We start from the raw sequence: 17,473 nt of genomic DNA, 5'->3' as shown, positions 1-17,473 counted from the left end.
AGAGCTCGTCACAGTTAACGATTCTCGGCAAGACGTTACTTGAAACGTCGATACATTGGCAAAAAACATCCCAGGTGGCTATCAGGATGTTCGAGTGTCCGCTTCCGAGAGACTCCGTAGCCTCCTCGGGTTCACTCAGGCCGGTGCCTACAGTAACAGGTCTATACTAAAACAACGAGAAAAAAGGTCATTTGAATCCTCGAAAGGTCTCGCGTTGCGATTTCCGGCACTCTCGATACCGAATGATCTCGTGAACGGGAGAGGTCGGAGATTTCGAGAAAACAAATGCCGCGCGTCTTGGACTTAAGACGACTCCGTCTCAATCGCCGCGAATTCACAAACGGAAATTTAAGTTGCATACGTCTTCCAAAATATATACGAAGGTATAAGTACACTTTCTTCGTTGGTTTCATGAATATGAAGACCGGTGGCCCGGCCGTTTCGAGCTTGGCATTTCCACCGCAAGAGCGCTCACCCCTCGATCCAATTCTGATCCAACTCTAGCCCGACTTTAACCCTAAGTGGAAACGTAGTCAATGGCTGCAGAAAAAGCTGTCCTTGCAACTGTCGCAAAATTCTTGAATCTGATTGGCATATTCTCTTAAGCTTGAGTGAACTTAAGAGCATACGCCAATCAGATGCACGAATTTTACACAGTCGCAAAGCACCTTTTTCTGCTGAACGCAGCCATCATTAGCGATTGTTGTGTCAAACGAGCTCCGGTATAATTTATCAACACGATGACGTGCGCAAATTGTTGTTCAGGACATTGATCCTAGTTAAAGGAGATCCGAGAGACTGAACTAGGAGAGAAACAAGTACTGTGAGTTCCGAAGGGAGCGCATATATACAATAGGTACTTATAAAATATCTGAATTGTATTGTTTAACGTGTATTTACGATTAATCCTGCGTAATTTTAAACAGACTCCACCGATACGTCGACTGGCTACTTCTCACCTCTCACCGACTCCACGAAACCATGTGCACTTCTGTAAAATATAAGGTGATCCTGGTTGTTTCTCTCGGTTATTACCATAATTGCAATAAATACAACATCATTGTTCTCGCTCTTCTGTTCCAATCTCTAACGACTAACGACTCATTATGGATCTAGCGTTACCTATAATTGTTAAATTACATACGTTTGTTTATTGAGTTACTTTTTTTTTACTTAGTATAATCTTTTAGAATACCATTTCCATACTTAAGTTTTAAACGTCAATTGGCCTAATCTACCTCTGAGAAAACTTATGTGATATTCAGACAATTATTTTTACTACTAACTTCATAAAAGCTTATAAAAAGCTCTAACATTGCTTCCATTGTGTGAGTATTTCTGTAAGTGTAACGTACTGCACTTGTTATACAGGATTCTCTGGAAAGCCAGAGCATGTTGCAGTTGGCCAAAGAATTATTCTGGAAACTCCTGCGATGTATAATCGTGCAGCTGCATTTCCTCTTCGACACTATCGTGGACTTTGCCTTTGGCATGTACTACGATAAGAAGGCGAAGAAGGTGCCGCCGGTGAAGAACAAGCTGCTGTTAGAAAGCGCCGTTTCTTTGGCGGAGAAAATTAGGTAAATCCAGGTTCAAACCCTGGCTGAGGTTATTATTTTTCCCAATAGGCTTAAAGTTAAAATTATGTAGACACTCGCATCCTGTCTTGGCTCTTACTCCTTTATTACTTTGTATTAGGTAAATTAGTTATTAAATCAAATCGTGTACAAAGTGTTATTGACTACCCGTAGACTCATTGTCTTTAAATAGTTTGTCTATCCACCTGGTTGTTCTAGAACGAAGAAAGTTTCATCGGAAGAAATTGTAACAGCCTACATCGAACGGTGCAAGGAGGTGAATGACTTGTTAAATGCAATCGTGGAGTCGAGATACTCAGATGCGATTGAAGAGGCGAAAGCAGTGGATGCCACGATAGAAAAATGTGTGGACCTGGAAAAAATAAGGATAACGCAGCCATTTTTGGGAGTACCCTTTACCACGAAGGAGAGCAATCGAGTTAAAGGTATACAAGACAACATAAAAGTATTCGAGATTTTTAATTTTCAGTGTTTCTTTGGAAAAAGGTACATGAAACTGCAACGATCGAATTTCAATTTTAGGAGTTTATAACAAGTGCTAAAGGGCCAATGTATGTAATTTTGTTTTATTAAGCTTTTGCCTAAAGTTATGAGTTTTACTCAATGACCTGCGACATGACAAAAAGTACACCATTTTATTTGTTTTTATCTTCAACGGATATTCTGTTGTGCGACAGAAAAAAAGAAACATATTTACTGTTTACTGAATAACAATTGAATTTATTTGAATTAACTTCTCATTTTCCCATTAGGTTTCGTTCATTCCATGGGTTTGCCTTGTCGTCGTACTCATCGCGCTGAGGAGGACGCTACGGCGGTTCGTTTTCTCAAAGAGGCTGGTGGGATTATAATTGCTACGACCAATGTTCCCGAGCTCAATTTGTGGTCTGAATCGAGGAATAATCTATACGGACAGACAAATAATCCTTACAACACCACTAGGACAGTGGGCGGCAGTAGCGGGGGGGAGGGAGCCATAGTATCGGCCAGTGGATCTCCGCTTTCCATCACTAGTGATATAGGAGGCTCCACGAGGATGCCCGCATTCTATAATGGATTATTCGGCCACAAGCCCAGCGAAGGTCAGTCTTAAAAATTGATCTTGTTTCTGTAATTCTAAATTGATACATCACGCTGTATTCATTTTAAAAAACAATAGATTAATAGAGGAAGGTCATCTCTTATCAGATGGGATTCTAATATGAGATAGTAGGTTTTCAACATCCAAATTCAATCGCAAATCGTTTTTCGCGACGATTACACGATCCAACAGTGAATTTTCTACTAAACAGATTTCACTCCAAGGGCAATAAATTCGTGACGGAACCAACAGATGACGCCTATTAATTTAACAGAAACTCCGCTATTTTATATTAGGAGCCTGTAATAGGAGACTTCTTTCTATTGTGTGATTTTTTTATAATGAAAGTGAAAAAGGTTTTGAATTTTATTTTATATTTGTATCTTTATTATGTGAAATTACTGGTAATTAATAATGACTACCGATGTCACAGGATTGACTCCAATGGTTGGAATTGGATTACGCGAGAATGATTATCCGGACACTATGGCAGCAGTTGGACCGCTCTGCAGAAAGACTGAGGATCTGATACCCCTTTTAAAAGTTCTCGTTGGTCCTAACGTGACTAAATTAAAGCTGGATGAGCCGGTAAATCTGAAGGATCTGAAAGTGTTTTATCAAGAGAATCCTGGTGATCTGAGAATGAGCAAAGTGAACGGAAACATGCGAGCTACCTTAATAAAGGCGGTGCAACATTTTAAAGAATTAACGGGTTCTGCAACAAAAGTAGGTATATATGTATTTCTTATCTTTTCTCTCTTCTCTTTATCATAAAATTTGTTTTGTTTTAAGTAAACTATCATTTCTCGCAAATTTCAAAGTTTACACACGTATTTAATTATTGTATTTGTAACATTACAGATCAAAATACCAGGTTCCGAGTACAGCTTAAAATTGTGGAGATATTGTATGTGTTGCGAGAATTTTAATTTCAAGCTGAACATAACGGGTAAAAAGGTGAGAATTGAACTTTATTTTAAAGCTTCACATACACTTTTGGACAACAAAATTTATGCAAGTTAGGATATTGTTTACATTCTATATTTTGCAAAATAAAATATGTATCTTCACAACATGCCTTGTCACTTGGTTCACTTTGCAGTACGTCGCTAGTGCGAGTGGGGAAATTTACAATCTACTCACTGGGAACTCGCAGTTAACGCTTGCAGCTATCATGAAATTAATGGATGAGGATTTCTTGCCGCGGGAGAACGCCGAATGGGGAAAGAGTACCCTTGCAACAGCGAAACAATTCTTGGCGGTAATTATCACGAAGGAGAAATTAGATATATCTCGTACACAAGGTGTACGAGAAAAGAATTCGAGAATTGAAGAATACATCTCTTAATCCATTCTTGTGTAAATTTCTATGTTTATCGTGGAAATCATCCCGCAGGAAAAACTGGGCGACGACGGGGTATTGTTTTATCCTTCGGCACCTTGTCCCGCCAGCTATCATTATTCCGCATATCTGAGACCATACAACTTTGCCTACTGGGGTCTGTTCAATGTTTTGCGGTTCCCAGTTTGCCAGGTGCCGTTGGGTTTGGATGAACAAGGTTTACCAGTCGGTATCCAGGTGAGATTTTTACATATTAGTACAAAGGCTTTAAAATTCACATTTAAACTCAGTATTTTGCATTGAATATTCATATTTCCGAATTTTATTTCTATCGTTTGTGAATCGTTTAGTTATGAGATTATATCAGTCAAAAGCGTAAATTTGAAGAGCAGAGAATATTGTTGCTTCAGATTTTATTTTATTGAGTGTACGGAAGCCTTAAAAAAGTATCTGTTTTTGTTGCCAGCTATCTTTAAGCCTTGTATCTTTATTGTAAAATGTTGCAAATTTGCAAAACTCGCAAATTCAAGGTCGTAGCAGCTCCATACAATGACCATCTGTGCTTCGCGGTGGCTAAGGAACTTGAGACTGCATTCGGTGGTTGGGTCCCACCGTCATAAGTCGCGTGCGAGGTACATGCGTCTTTTTATTAAAAACAATTATGTTTTATCATATATAATCGGTTGTTACATACTGAGTTTCGTGAGAAACATTTACGGGATAAATTACTCAGGCTGTGGGAATAAGCTGTAAGCACTATTTCAAACATTTCTTGGAATATATTTTCTTAATAGTGCATATATACTTTGAAGATGGTCGAAAGATATCGGAAACGCATAATATATACAGATAGTCTCCGACTATTAGGTGTATTCTTACAAGTGCATTCTACGAACGTAAAGAGTATCACGTTCCGTTAGGGTTCTTAATTGTAACCATTACTTGTATAATACGATAAGTTCGAACTTATGATTTTTTTTATCTTTATGATTTAATTGCCCAAGTACGCACGTGTATGTACACGTATACGCACACATAAGATGTGCTGTAAAACTGACATATATTGGTTCTATTATCTCACGTACACGCGAACGATGATCGTGCATTAACGAAATCACACATACATATGCGATTATGCAATTAAATGGACAATAGCACTTGATAATTTTAAGAAAACTTGTAAAGAGATGGCATAATTTTTCCAATAAAAGATTTTTGTCGAGAAGTTTGTATTATGTTCCTCGAATATTGGAACTGGTATAAATTTTCTCAGTCTGCTCTCGACTTTCTGTAAAGTCGGCTGACATGGAGTATTTAGAAAGTGAGGATTGAGGGTTAATTAGGACTTGATTTGCGTTAAAATAAATTATATAAAGTCCGTATCAGACCACGGATTGGGATTAGATTGAAATTTGACCAATCGGAGTAAAGTTTACTAATCACAAGTTTAGTGACTTTTACTCTCATTCGTCAAATTTCAATCTAATCTCAATCTCAATTCGTAGCCCGACGCGGGCTATACTTGAATATAGCCCGCTACGATCGCGCGTTTAAAGAGAACGAAAAACACGCGGGTTGTACAATCGATCTCGTATTCTCGATCATTCGCAGCTTGTATCGATCGATAAGATTCGATTTCCCTCGTGGGAAGATCGCCGCCGCAATAACTTTAATTGCCGAGTAAATACGTAAGTACAGCGATCCAATTTTTGATTGCCAGTCGCGAGGCGGCGAGAAATTGTCTTTCGAGGGCGCGCGAGTGAAACCGGCGTCCCTTTCCTTTCGTCGCCAGCCGTCCGCGGAATTTCCGCGCGGAAACATCTCGCGGCGAAAGAGATCCCTAAATCCATCGAGCGCCTCGAGAGGTTTTTCCCAGCCTCGGTAACTGGTTCACGCTCGTGTTCACGCTCTCGTTGGCCTCCTCGCCTCGCGTCGCGACGATAATTGGGTCGCGGCACGCCGCGCCGCGCGCCCGCGCGCGACAAGAATGCAGCCGCGCTCGTTGCGCTCTCGTGTCAAGCTATCCGTGTCAGACTATTTAACCACTTAAGAAAGTTAACCATTTGAGAAGTCCGATGTACAGTTAAGAGAGGAGGCGCGCAAGGAGCGGTTCCCTCGCGCCGAGACGCGCGACGGCCCGCGCGGACAATAAGCCATTGTGGACGCTGGCCGGCGCGGAGACGCGGATGAAAGAATTTCATTCATGAGCCGCCCGCGAATACCGCGCTTATGTTTCATTGCGCGCGAACGAGAGAGGGAGGAGGAGGAGGAGGAGGAGGAAAGGAAGAACATTGTGTGTAAAGCCGGTACGTGAAACGAGTCCACCAGGAAGAGCGGCGCGCGGCCACCGTCGAGCGGCCCACGGCAGGTCGATATGGGCCATCGATTATCGCGCTTATCTCGAAGGAAGAATCCGGGTGAGAGAAAAGCGGATCCGTTTGATTGGTGCCGCGCGCGACCCAATTATCGGTCATCGATTAAAATGTATTTTTCTGTCTTCCCCTTCCCCTCCCTTTTTCCTTCCGTCACTCGCCGCTGGCTGACCTCTTGCACTCCGCGCGTCGCCCACTGTCGGCTCTGCGTTTATTAAAATTATGCATTTAATTAAGCTCGTTCGTTGCATCGCCTGATAAATCGTTAGCGCTAAGATGTTCGGACGCAGCGTGCTTCGGCGCTTGTACCATTGTTCGAACAGCGCGAAATATGTTTGAATAGAATTGAAGATTGTCTTAAAGTCGGGCTTTGTAAATTCTGTTGTACACCGGAGGTGCGTTCGCGGATCCGCTGTTAGCGCTGAAAGTGTCGGACTGTCTTCGTTGCTTGTTATACGTTGAAGAAAGATAGAAGACGCTTTTTGTGCTAATAGCGTGCTCCGCGAGCGCACCTTAGGAATCACCGACGCCTTCCCACGTAAATTTGTGCATACATCGACACATTTACACATTTTGCGTATACACACATGGCAAATGTGTATGTGTTCCACTGTGCCTAAATTCACATGGGAAGGCATCAGTGATTCCTAGCGTACTTGAAGAGCTCGGCTGACATTTACCGTAGCTTATACAGAATGGCCGAAATAAAATTGCATTGTTACAAGTGACTTTTCTCGCGATGTTCCGATAATATTCTAAAGTTTGAACATATTTCTTAAGAAGAAAATACTAAAGTAAATAATTAGAGCGTTCAGTTGAGATAAAGGCCTGAACATCGATCATTCTGCGATTTACTTAGACACAGAATTAAATAGAGCGAAGTGGACGGCTCGAGCTTCAAGTCCGGACATTCTGGCGGAGCCAAGTCGAGCCGAACGTTCAATCGCACTGGCGTTTCGGGTGTCAAGGAAAACCTGAGGGAAAGCAGCGCTCAAGTAGAAAATAAACCGCTTCTATCCGCTCCGAAGTCGGGTCCATCGGACCAAATCACTCGAACGGTTCGACCTCATGCCCGAGCAATCCGAACCCAGCGAACGCCAAAGTAACAGTATAAACATCAATGTAAATGTAATATGACGCACGTGTTACGTAACTGTTACTTTGGGGTTCACGCCTCGATTTCAAAACTCGTGGCTACTTTCAATTTCGCGCGCGCACGTGAAAATTTGAACTCGAGCGGCCGATTGATCGAAATCGATTGTCGCCACCGCGAGACCCGCGGCGCTACGGCACTGACGTTCGACCGCCGCGCGGGGACCAATCCCGGGGCGATACTCGGATCCGGGTATGCGTCTACGGTACGTTGCGGCCCCCCCCCCTCCCGCCTCTTCGCCCTCGCCGCCGTGTCGGCCGCGGGAAGGGAACGGACGTACACACGGCGTCATTAATGCCTAGCCGTCTGAAGTTGCACCCGGATCGAGGTACGTTTGAAAAGCGTGCGACTTTCTAACTCTTCGTGCATCACGACATCGAAACCGGCAATGCCGATTCGCTGTCCCCGCAGTCATGACGCATGAAGTGTTAGTAAGTCGCACGCTTTTCAAAAATGCCTCGATCCGCGTGCAACTTCGGAGACTCGATCGCGAATCTTTCCCTCGAGCGTGGACTCGCGAAAAGTGAAACTTTTCACTGACAAATGTTGAATTCGTCAATGAAAGTTTCTCACTTTGCACGAGTTTACGTTAGAGAAAAAGATTCATGATCCAGTACGGTGCACTAATTCGGCTCGGGTAGTAATTAGGGGCGGGACGCTGGAGCGGTTTGATTTACCGACGGAGTCGCGTGCAGTTTTTGCATAATTTGTAAATCTTACTATTGACTTTTATGCACAAACTAACACCAGAGCGGCGCGTGCACCGCGCAGTAGAACATTCTCATATAAAAAAACATCGCGGTTTGAAGTCCAACTCGTGTCGTATTATGTCTTTGAAAGTTTCAATTATCCCGTCGGAGTACAGTCGTCCCCTTGAACGCAGGTGCCTCTTGACAATACGAGGCGAATTAATGCACCGCACTGTACGTGTCGAGTGACGAACCTACGCTGACGCCGCGCGGGCGCGCGCGCGTACGTACGTGCCTGCGTGCGTGCGTGCACGTGCGTGCACGTTATCCGGGTTGCCGGGGTTCCCACCTGCCCGGCGCGCGCGCTTCACGGTGAACGGTCAAAGACCCGAGAGCCGCCTCTTCGCCTCGCGGGATCGTTCGAAGCGCGCGCGCGGCGACGATTGGCACGTCGCGCGCGTACACACTCGTCGCCGCGAAAGTCACCTCGTCCTCGCGAGTCTCGTTTTTTTTTTTTTTTTTTTAGAACGAGAGTGCACTACCGTGGATACCTGGGTATTCGCAAATCGCAGCTGTTCGTAATTTGCGAAAATGGCAACGGTACTCCGTGGCGATGATGAAAGAGGAGCGGCGGCGGGGGGGAGGGAGGGAAGATTGGCGGAGTAAATATAGAAAGCGCGCGAGGAGTCTTGAATTCTAATCGACTATCGCAATTCATGCGGGATTGGGAAATGTGCCTCGGGAGTGACGGGCGGCGGCGTAAGAGTCCAGTTCAGCGAGTAATTTAATTTTCGATTACTCCCGCGCACTCGCGTCGCGGTACGCGCGGATGAAAGTCGGGCGGATTTCGCGCGGACAAGTTCGAGCGAGGCTTGAAAAAGCGTTAATTCTCCTTTTATTTTGTGCAGTGACTGAAGTAAAACGAGGAGTAACAAGGAGAGAGAGAGAGAGAATAATATCACGTTATTGGGAAAGGGACGGCATATTTTAAAGGGACGAGGATCTCAATTTGCCGACAGTCGCATTTGCGTTCTCAGAAGATCGCTGACAGTAATTCCGTCGCGCGCGAATCACCACACTATGATTCATAGTCGGATCTTATATGTATATTCAAGACTGTACCCTAAGATCATCTTTAGACAATCCGTAGCCAATATGAAATGTTCCACACAGCGTCTTTAGACAAATTCACGACGATCTTCAACATAAGATCCGACTCTGAATACCGGCCTATGTTTTGACTCCATAAATCAATGCACATACAGTAGATGCTTTCATCAAAATCCCATCTAACGATAAGGGAAAAAGCGGGCGCACTCGTGGGTACTCGAGTCTCTTTCTAACTACCTGTTTTAACCTGACCTGTTCGCACCGCGCGAGGTGTCACCCCGCAGCGTCGGGCGTTTCGAAAACGAATTCCCAAAATTTGCCGCCCCCCTTCCGCGCACGGCCCTGACAGGTGGAAATCACGTGGCCGCTGCGACAATCACGAGCGCGCCCGAGCGAAGTCTCATTGCGAGTCGCGCGCGGGAAAGGGGGGGGGGCGCCGCCACCCCGATGCGCGGCAGTGGCAGTGGCGGCGGAGGCGGCGCCGTGGGGGGGCGGGAGAGTCGCGGCGCGCGGCGCGACCGCGCTCCATTCACCCGTCGGCTGCCGCCGCGTTCGGACGTGCCACACGCGACTCGCCGCGCCCGCGCTCGCGTCCGCAGCCCGCACGCAGTGTACGCGGGACATTTCCAGGGGTCCCAGTGATACGTGATCGACAACGGGTCCAGTGCGTTGGTGCGCGGTGATCCGCCGGGAAATGCCTCGCCGTCGCTCGACCGGCCATTGAAAAGTGCAAGCAGCCCCCGCTCGATTCTCGTTACGTGAGAAGGATCTACGCTTCGCGATCCACGGGCGAGATGACGGTCGCTGGAAAGGTAAACCTGCCGGACCCGATCTATCGATCGCGAATCGTCGCCGGGACTGTCTCTCTTTCTCTCTCGCCCGCGAGGGCGACGTGTCGATCGAGAGATCGTTTAGATCGTTGAACCACACGGAACGCGTTTCAACGTTCGGACTTTTGAGCGTCGCGCTTTCTCTCGAGGACAGCTTTTTCCTCGGGGAAATTCTCGGTCGTTTTCAGAACCGTCTCCCAAGCACCTTCGAGTCTCGATATATCGCGCTCGATATCGTTTCTTATATTTCGCGGTTCGCTGAAACGAACTCGTATCCCCGCTGTTGCGTTCGAAGAGTCGCGCCATATTTTCGAAAACTGCGAACCCCGGGGTTCGGGAGCTCCGGATTTCCGTTCGAACGTGCTCCTTTTTCTTTTTACTATATATGGTGGTAAAGTATCACACACACACACGCGCGCGCGCGCGGATTGGTGTAACGAAATCATTCAATTAACGCGAGGCGAACTCGCGACGATGCAAAAGAGGATAATACAGGCGCTGCAATTCTTCGGCCGCTTTTCAAAGCTCGTCACCGCTCGGCACCTTCCCTCGTTGTACACAAAAGAGGATCTACGGTCGCTCTCTACCCCGGATACGGCGTGCCGAATTTCGACACGCGGCACAAACTGTGTGCGTGCGCGCGCGCGCGCGCGCGCGCGCGCGTGTGTCGCGTTATCGCCCATTTCGTGGCGTGATGTTACACCGCCGTAATCGGGCTGACGTTGAACGCGATTATAATTATCCTCGCGATTAGCTGTCATCCGGTTTACATCGAGTAGGTTTACTCGGCCGCTAATTGGTCGCCCGATGTTGCCGATAAGACCGGCGACAAAAGGCGGGGCGAGGGGGAGGCGGACTTTAAATTTTCCTCGTGGGAGTCGCGCGCGATTAGCCATGTAAATTTGGCGGACGACGATGGCGCCGATGTTTAGAGATGACAATCTACAAATGGAGTCGCGGGTGATATACGTACACTAAAAAAAATTTCTGGTTGAATATGGACGAGTCAGATAATTCCATTAGGATTTATCAGAATTCCTTTAGGATTTACCAGAATTTCTGTAGGATTACAGGAATTCTGGTAAATCCTAAAGGAATTCTGGTAAATCCTAAAGGAATTATCTGATTCGTCCATATTCAACCAGAAATTTTTTTCAGTGTAGAAATATTTGCGCTCAAGGTGTACCTCAGAATCATCTCGGACTAGGTTTTTTTTAGTCGAGGGGTAAACCGCTGAGGGCATTGCGGTGTACAAATTTCGGGCATACCAAGTGCATGAAATATATTGCCATGTATTTTCGCCTACTTTTTGAAATATATATTTTTCCGTGGGGGTGTCCCTCGGTTGCGGTTCTCTGACCCCAACTCAGAGTAGATTGTCTCAGCCTTTTGGGCCCGGTTTTTCATTTTCTGGTCAATTGTTAACCAGAGGTTAGTCGACTCTCTGTCTCTTCTCAGATAACAACATAGAAAAGGATGGAAAGTAGACTAACTTCTGGCTAACAGTTAACCAGAAAATGCAGAACCGGGCCCTTGGTAAGTTAACTAATAGTTAAATCGTGTACGTCTGTTTCCTTTAAATTAAAAACAGATAGACGTGTAATTTAACGATTAGTTAGCTCACCAAGGGGTTGGAGAAACCGGTCCTCAGTCTTTTCAGAGACACGAAGATCGGGATGCCGTTGAGAAGAGGCTCTTGGCGAGGTTTGGACAGGAAGCTGATTGAAAAATTATAATATACTTTATAAAGCTGTCTTAGGTCATCCTGTGTCCCGATTTATGACGGGACGTCTTATTTTCGACTTTTACACACATCGCGGAAGAAGAACTGAAGCTCGATCTACCTGCGTTCTTTGCGTCCAGAAACATTTCACTTTGTAGCCGACAAATGCGTTAAAAAATTCCGCGCAGGCTGACAAACGGTACATTACGCGCCGTACAATCGTACATTGTTTGTACAACTTTCTTAAGCACGTTGATTCGCTCGCACAAAATAGAACGTTTCTTCTATCGCAGAGCGCACGTTGTAGATCGGGCTTAATACGGAAGTGCAAGAAGAAAAATACGGAGGAGGAGCTGGTGTTGCTTGATAAACCGATATACAGATAATTAAGTATTTACGTAACTTGGATAACGATCTATCTGTTACAATAGAGATCAGTTTCGTTGGCAGTCAGGTAAATATTAAATCAATCGTACACCGATTTACCAAGCAATTTCAGCTTCTGTCCCGTATTCTTTCGCCTGTTAACACGTTTCCGAACACCCTAAGGCCTGATGTACCCTTTGTCGAGAAACTATTTGATATTGGCAAATCGAAACGCCCAGAAACTTTGTCGGCGACGTACGATTGTACAATGTAAAATGTACAATTTATCAACTTGCACAAATTTTTTAAACGTAGAGTTGAGTCCGCTGTTATGAGGTAGGATCCTAATATGGGATAGCGGGGTTTCTGTTAAATCAATAGATATCATCTGTTGGTCTCATCATGAATTTATTGCCCTTGAAGTGATATCTGTTCGGTGGAAAATTCATTGTTAGATCGTGTGATCGTTGCGAAAAAAAGATTTGTGATTGAATTTGGACAAGTTGAAAACCTGCTATCTCATATTAGAATCCTATCTTATAATAGAGGACTTTCCTCTATTTGTTGGCTACAAAATAGAAAGTTTCTATAGACGCAAAGAGCACATTGCAGATTAGGCTTAATTACGTCGTTGCGACACCGATGGCGGATAATGCAAAATATCGGAGCGCCAGGTCAAAGGACAATAAATATTCAGACAACAAAGCGTCTCTCTAAAAGGTGTCTTTCGATCAGATCTTAAAAAAAGATCTTTCAGACGTCTTTTGAACACGCGCATTGGCGACGCTCCTCGACGTTTCCGCCAAGGAAAAAATTCCACGAGCGAAGAACATCCTGGGGGGAGCGTCGCTTAATTACGCCTCGTTCGTCCGTGGCGAAGAGGGAACTCGCGCGCGCGACTCGATCGCGGTCGAGCGATCGTGTTTGGTGAACGCGCGCCACTCTCGACGGCCGCGCTTCCGGGTTGGAATACTTGACGCTCTGGCCTTTCACGCAATCGCGCGAGAGAGCACGGCAAAGTGGACACACACAGCCGCCGATCGGGCTCGCATTAATCACTCGAAACTCGGCCCGTGCCGTGCCGCGCGCGCGGCTCGGTCCGCTCGGCTGGAACCTCGCTGGGAAGTGTGTCGAATCCGGTTGAATCCCCCGGCACCACGCCTCGCGCGCTCGCGCGCTGCGAGGATGAGCGCGGAAACGCGGGCGCTCTGTGTAACGTGTACATACGAGCCGAGGGCAGGGTGTCTGCTACCGGGAAAAACGAGCCTGGTATTGCAATAGTTAAGCTTGTAATCGACCGCAACGGGCAACGTGCTTTTAACGCAGAAAATTTATTGCGAAGAACATTACCTCGGCCAGGGTTTGAACCTGAACCTCCCTCTCTCTCCAGGCGGGCGTCTCACCAGTCTGGAATTCTCAGGGAATTGTTGCTCGCCCTGGAAAATCGCGCAGTTCTTGCGTGGAAATTGTCCCTTTACCTTGTATTCCTCGAGCAATCGAAAGTTAGTAGACCGAGCGAGGGGAAAAACCGCTGAGGGCACTGTGGTGTACAGATTTGCGGCATTACTGGGCATTACTAGGTATTACTCTCTCAAGTTTTGGAGGGAGTGAAATATTCTCTCTAATAGAGTAAATATTTGCTCCAATAGAGCGAATATTTCACTCCACGGCTCTATTTTCACTCCAAAAACTTTAGAGAGTATCCTAGCAGCACAGGGCATTGGCTAAACGTTGGCCCAACACAGTCAAATATTGGGCCAATGTTTAACCAATGCGTTTGTTCAATGCACTGTGCTACTAGGGTTAGCATTTTTGGGCATTAGGCCTTGCTGGGGCTATTCTAAAGATAGATAAAATAACAAAGGTTAAGAAATCAGGGATTGGTGTACGTGATTTTGGCCTCTCTCGGTTCTTGCCTCAAGCCATGTGTCCACGATTCAAGAGCCTGTGTCCAGGCTCTAGTGTCCAGAAATGTGTGGCGAATCAACTTGAAGCTTTTCCGCAGAAGTTTGGCCACACGTTTCTCGGAACTGGAACTTGGACGCAGTTCTTGGATCGTGGACGCAAGAGGCTTCAGCAATACCAGACGTCCCGCTCGCGAGATGAGAATTTCTGTTTGCCGATTCGCAAAATATTACGGTACAGAATGTCGCGGGGCCGTCTCTGTCGAGACGGCGACACACTTTTTCGGATGACATTCCCGCGAGACTCGACGCGGCCTCGCGCGAACAGCCGTGGCGAATTCAATAATGTCCGCTCGAGCCGAGAGTTTCTACGAGGCGAGAGCCGCGAGACCGTCCCACGGAAAGAAATTAAACGGACGCTCCCTCGTGCTCCGGCCTCCTTCCTGCGGTCAGACCGCAAGGAAAACGAGTCGTCGCGATGACAATGATTCTCTGACATTTCGTTTGCTGAATCGCGATCGGTTTGAAACGTCGCGCCGATCTTAAAACGCGCGCGGCGGTCTTACGTTACCTCGCGTTCCTCAACTCGTCTCGCGACAAGCGGAGGCGAAGAATTCCGGAAAGAAGCGTCGAGAGGGGGGCGGGGGGAGGACCTGGCGGATATCGAGGAGACAGGATGACTTTCGGTTGGTCTCGTTTTTTTTCATTTCCACTCGAGACACACACGTACCAGTCACGCTCTGATGGGCTCGACTGGTCGGACTATTTTAGTGCTCGATAAGACAAATAAAGAAGCCGACTCGGTGCACCGATAAGTAGAAGATATGGAAGCGCCTGACCGCGCTTACGTCGCGCAACAAGTCGCCAGGATATATTCCAGACTTGGGATACTCGCGCATACGTAAAATATAACATTTCTGCTCGACTTGTCGGTATCTTCTTTTCTTTCTTTCAACTTCCAATTATCCGGAGCGAGTCGACAGTCGCAAATTATAATATGCGTTTTAACCGATGACATAACGATTTCATAAACGTTATTTATTTTAACGATCCGCTTTATCGATACTTAATGCCGTACTTTAGGAATAGCGACAGGAGTGCAAACATTAGTTTTCCATGTCGGGAAGCAGAATATAATACACCGAGCGGGCAGATAAGAGCCGAGCGAGGCTAATTAATGGGAGGACAAAGGAGGAGGGGACGAAAATGAAGTTACAAGGATGACGTGGAGGTTGTGCAAGATCTCTCGGTGTATACATCCTATAGCTGGCGTCACCGCGACTCGCGCACGAGCCGACATCGGAATAAATTAGGCGGCCTCTGGTATACCGGTACCGGTACCGGGGCCCCGTCCTCCTTCTTGTCCTTTGCCGTCCTTTTCCGTAACGTGTCGCTTCCATACGCGGACACCGCGGAACCAGTTTCGGGGATACTCCAAGATAAAGCGGGGGACAAATCTCGCGAAGGCGGCTCCTCATCCCGGACGATGACGAACGAGTCATCGGGGTTTTGGGCTCTCGAGACGTCTTACACTGAAAAAAAAAATTAATTTTTCGCTATCATAGCCAATCGTGATTTGCTAAGAGTATTTTGCTGCCCTAACTAGAGGTGCGGCATTTTTATGTTATCTTTTATACGCAAAATATCGCAAAATGCTTTTAATGTCATTTCTTCACATTTTGGAGCCTCCAACTTCGTTTGAACACCTTTTTAAAACGCAAAATGATCCTCAACGCGCAAAACAGCGTCCAAATAACGTCAGAAATGGCAATTCTCCTTGGTAAACATTTCTAACGTCAATGTTGTATCCTAAACCAAAGAGATTTGTGCCTAAGACTAGTTTTCGTTTACTTCTTTTAGACATGTTACTGCACTTTTATAGCCTGAGAATGATATGTAATTATGAAATTACATATCACTCACATATATTTCATAAAAAAATAACATCAAAATGTCACACCTCTAGCCATAACTGTAAATTTCTGAACCACAGCAAACGGTTTGCCTAATACAATAGCGAGGGGGAAACCGCTGGCCAAAATCTTGTACACCAATGCCCACTAGTGCCCAGTGGGCATTACTTTATCTTATCTTATTTATCTTGTTTTATCTTATTTTATCTTTATAATGCCCCAAACTAATGCCCCAAAAATGCCCAGTAATGCCGCAAATCTGTACACCACAATGCCTTCAGCGATTTCTCCGTCGTACAATAGGCACAGTAGCAATAAGATATTAGCTATTCACAACTAAATATTAGCCGTCGATCTTTTACAACTGAAATTTAGTTGCCACATGCAGTTTTCAGCTACGGCAGCTGCACTTTTTTTCGCGTAGAATTGATAAAATTTGGACTTTAAATATAAAGTAAAGACAATAGAAATTCCAGGCTTTTGTTATCCGAACTTTTCTCGAACTTTTCAGAACGGACGTCCGATCTATTATTTTGTCGTCGGCTCCATTTACCTGGCGGAGTGGAAAAGTCGCGCGACCCGAATATACGTATTTCACGTTTCTTCGCGACAAAACGAATAATAATGTTGTGAGAGCCGGCGCGCGGGAGAGAAAGTGCGCGGCGACGGAACTTTCTTTGGAAAATTGCCGTCTTCCGGCTGATCTATCTTTTCGCGGACTTTCTACCAGAATCCTAGCTGACGGAATCGGAGTCCGCGACCGATATACTCTTCCAGCAATCAGACCGCGATAGGTAACGTGCGCGTTCGCTGCCACAGTCCCGGAAGTTACCGGGACACGTTACGGGACGTTCCCGGGCGCAATTCGTCGCGCGGAGAAAGAGCGACTCCTCCCCCGTCTCCTTCCCTTCCTTTATAATTTTTTTTTGCGAATTTCGACACCAAGACGGGGGAAGCGCGAGGAAGGTCGCGAGAGTGTCTCCGGCAAATCCCATGACGCAACTCGATGACCACAAAAAAAAGAAGAAGAAAAAAATCGTAAACCGAAGTTCATTAATATTTTAATGAATCCACGCAACGTCACGTATGCGCAACGGCGGGAATGTATTCTCGCTAATACACATACGCGTGTTATTAATACAGTCGAGTTTCGCGCGCGGATATATGTCGACAAGTGTACACGATATACGAGGTACGCACTCTCGCGGATTTTTTTACACGACTTTACATCGCCGCGTGCAGGCGAGGAGAAATAAAAAAGAAATCTTGTACAGAATGTTGCCAGAGCGGGGTCTGTACTTCGGTGTTGCTCCCAAATCTGATCGGGACTTGTGAGTAAAGATGACTCGATTGCGCTCTCCCCCCCCCCTCTCTCTCTCTCTCTCTCTCTCT

General features: G+C 46.0%; 2 protein-coding genes across 2 annotated transcripts in view; both read left to right on the top strand.

Annotated features, from left to right (window-relative positions):
* Nucleotides 1-68: 68 nt before the first annotated feature.
* On the top strand, nucleotides 69-5,246 carry LOC105566047 (fatty-acid amide hydrolase 2). Its single transcript, XM_012019752.1, has 10 exons — nucleotides 69-856; nucleotides 927-1,005; nucleotides 1,372-1,580; nucleotides 1,797-2,023; nucleotides 2,351-2,680; nucleotides 3,113-3,405; nucleotides 3,541-3,636; nucleotides 3,782-3,940; nucleotides 4,076-4,258; nucleotides 4,552-5,246. Exons 2-10 carry the CDS (start codon nucleotides 982-984, stop codon nucleotides 4,639-4,641), a joined length of 1,611 nt encoding a protein of 536 aa, XP_011875142.1. The 5' UTR covers nucleotides 69-856; nucleotides 927-981; the 3' UTR covers nucleotides 4,642-5,246.
* Nucleotides 5,247-9,868: 4,622 nt separating this feature from the next.
* LOC105566043 (probable ribonuclease ZC3H12D) overlaps nucleotides 9,869-17,473 on the top strand; it is a 20,275-nt gene continuing 12,670 nt past the window's right edge. Inside the window, exon 1 of the mRNA XM_012019746.1 lies at nucleotides 9,869-10,157. Coding sequence (XP_011875136.1) covers nucleotides 10,140-10,157 — 18 coding nt within the window. The 5' untranslated portion in view covers nucleotides 9,869-10,139. The remainder of the gene's footprint in view (nucleotides 10,158-17,473) is intronic.

This window comes from Vollenhovia emeryi, unplaced genomic scaffold (assembly GCF_000949405.1).
Source record: "Vollenhovia emeryi isolate VEMERY1.0 unplaced genomic scaffold, V.emery_V1.0 DF939147.1, whole genome shotgun sequence".
Lineage (NCBI taxonomy): Eukaryota > Metazoa > Arthropoda > Insecta > Hymenoptera > Formicidae > Vollenhovia > Vollenhovia emeryi.
This window is presented reverse-complemented; position numbering and strand designations above follow the sequence as displayed.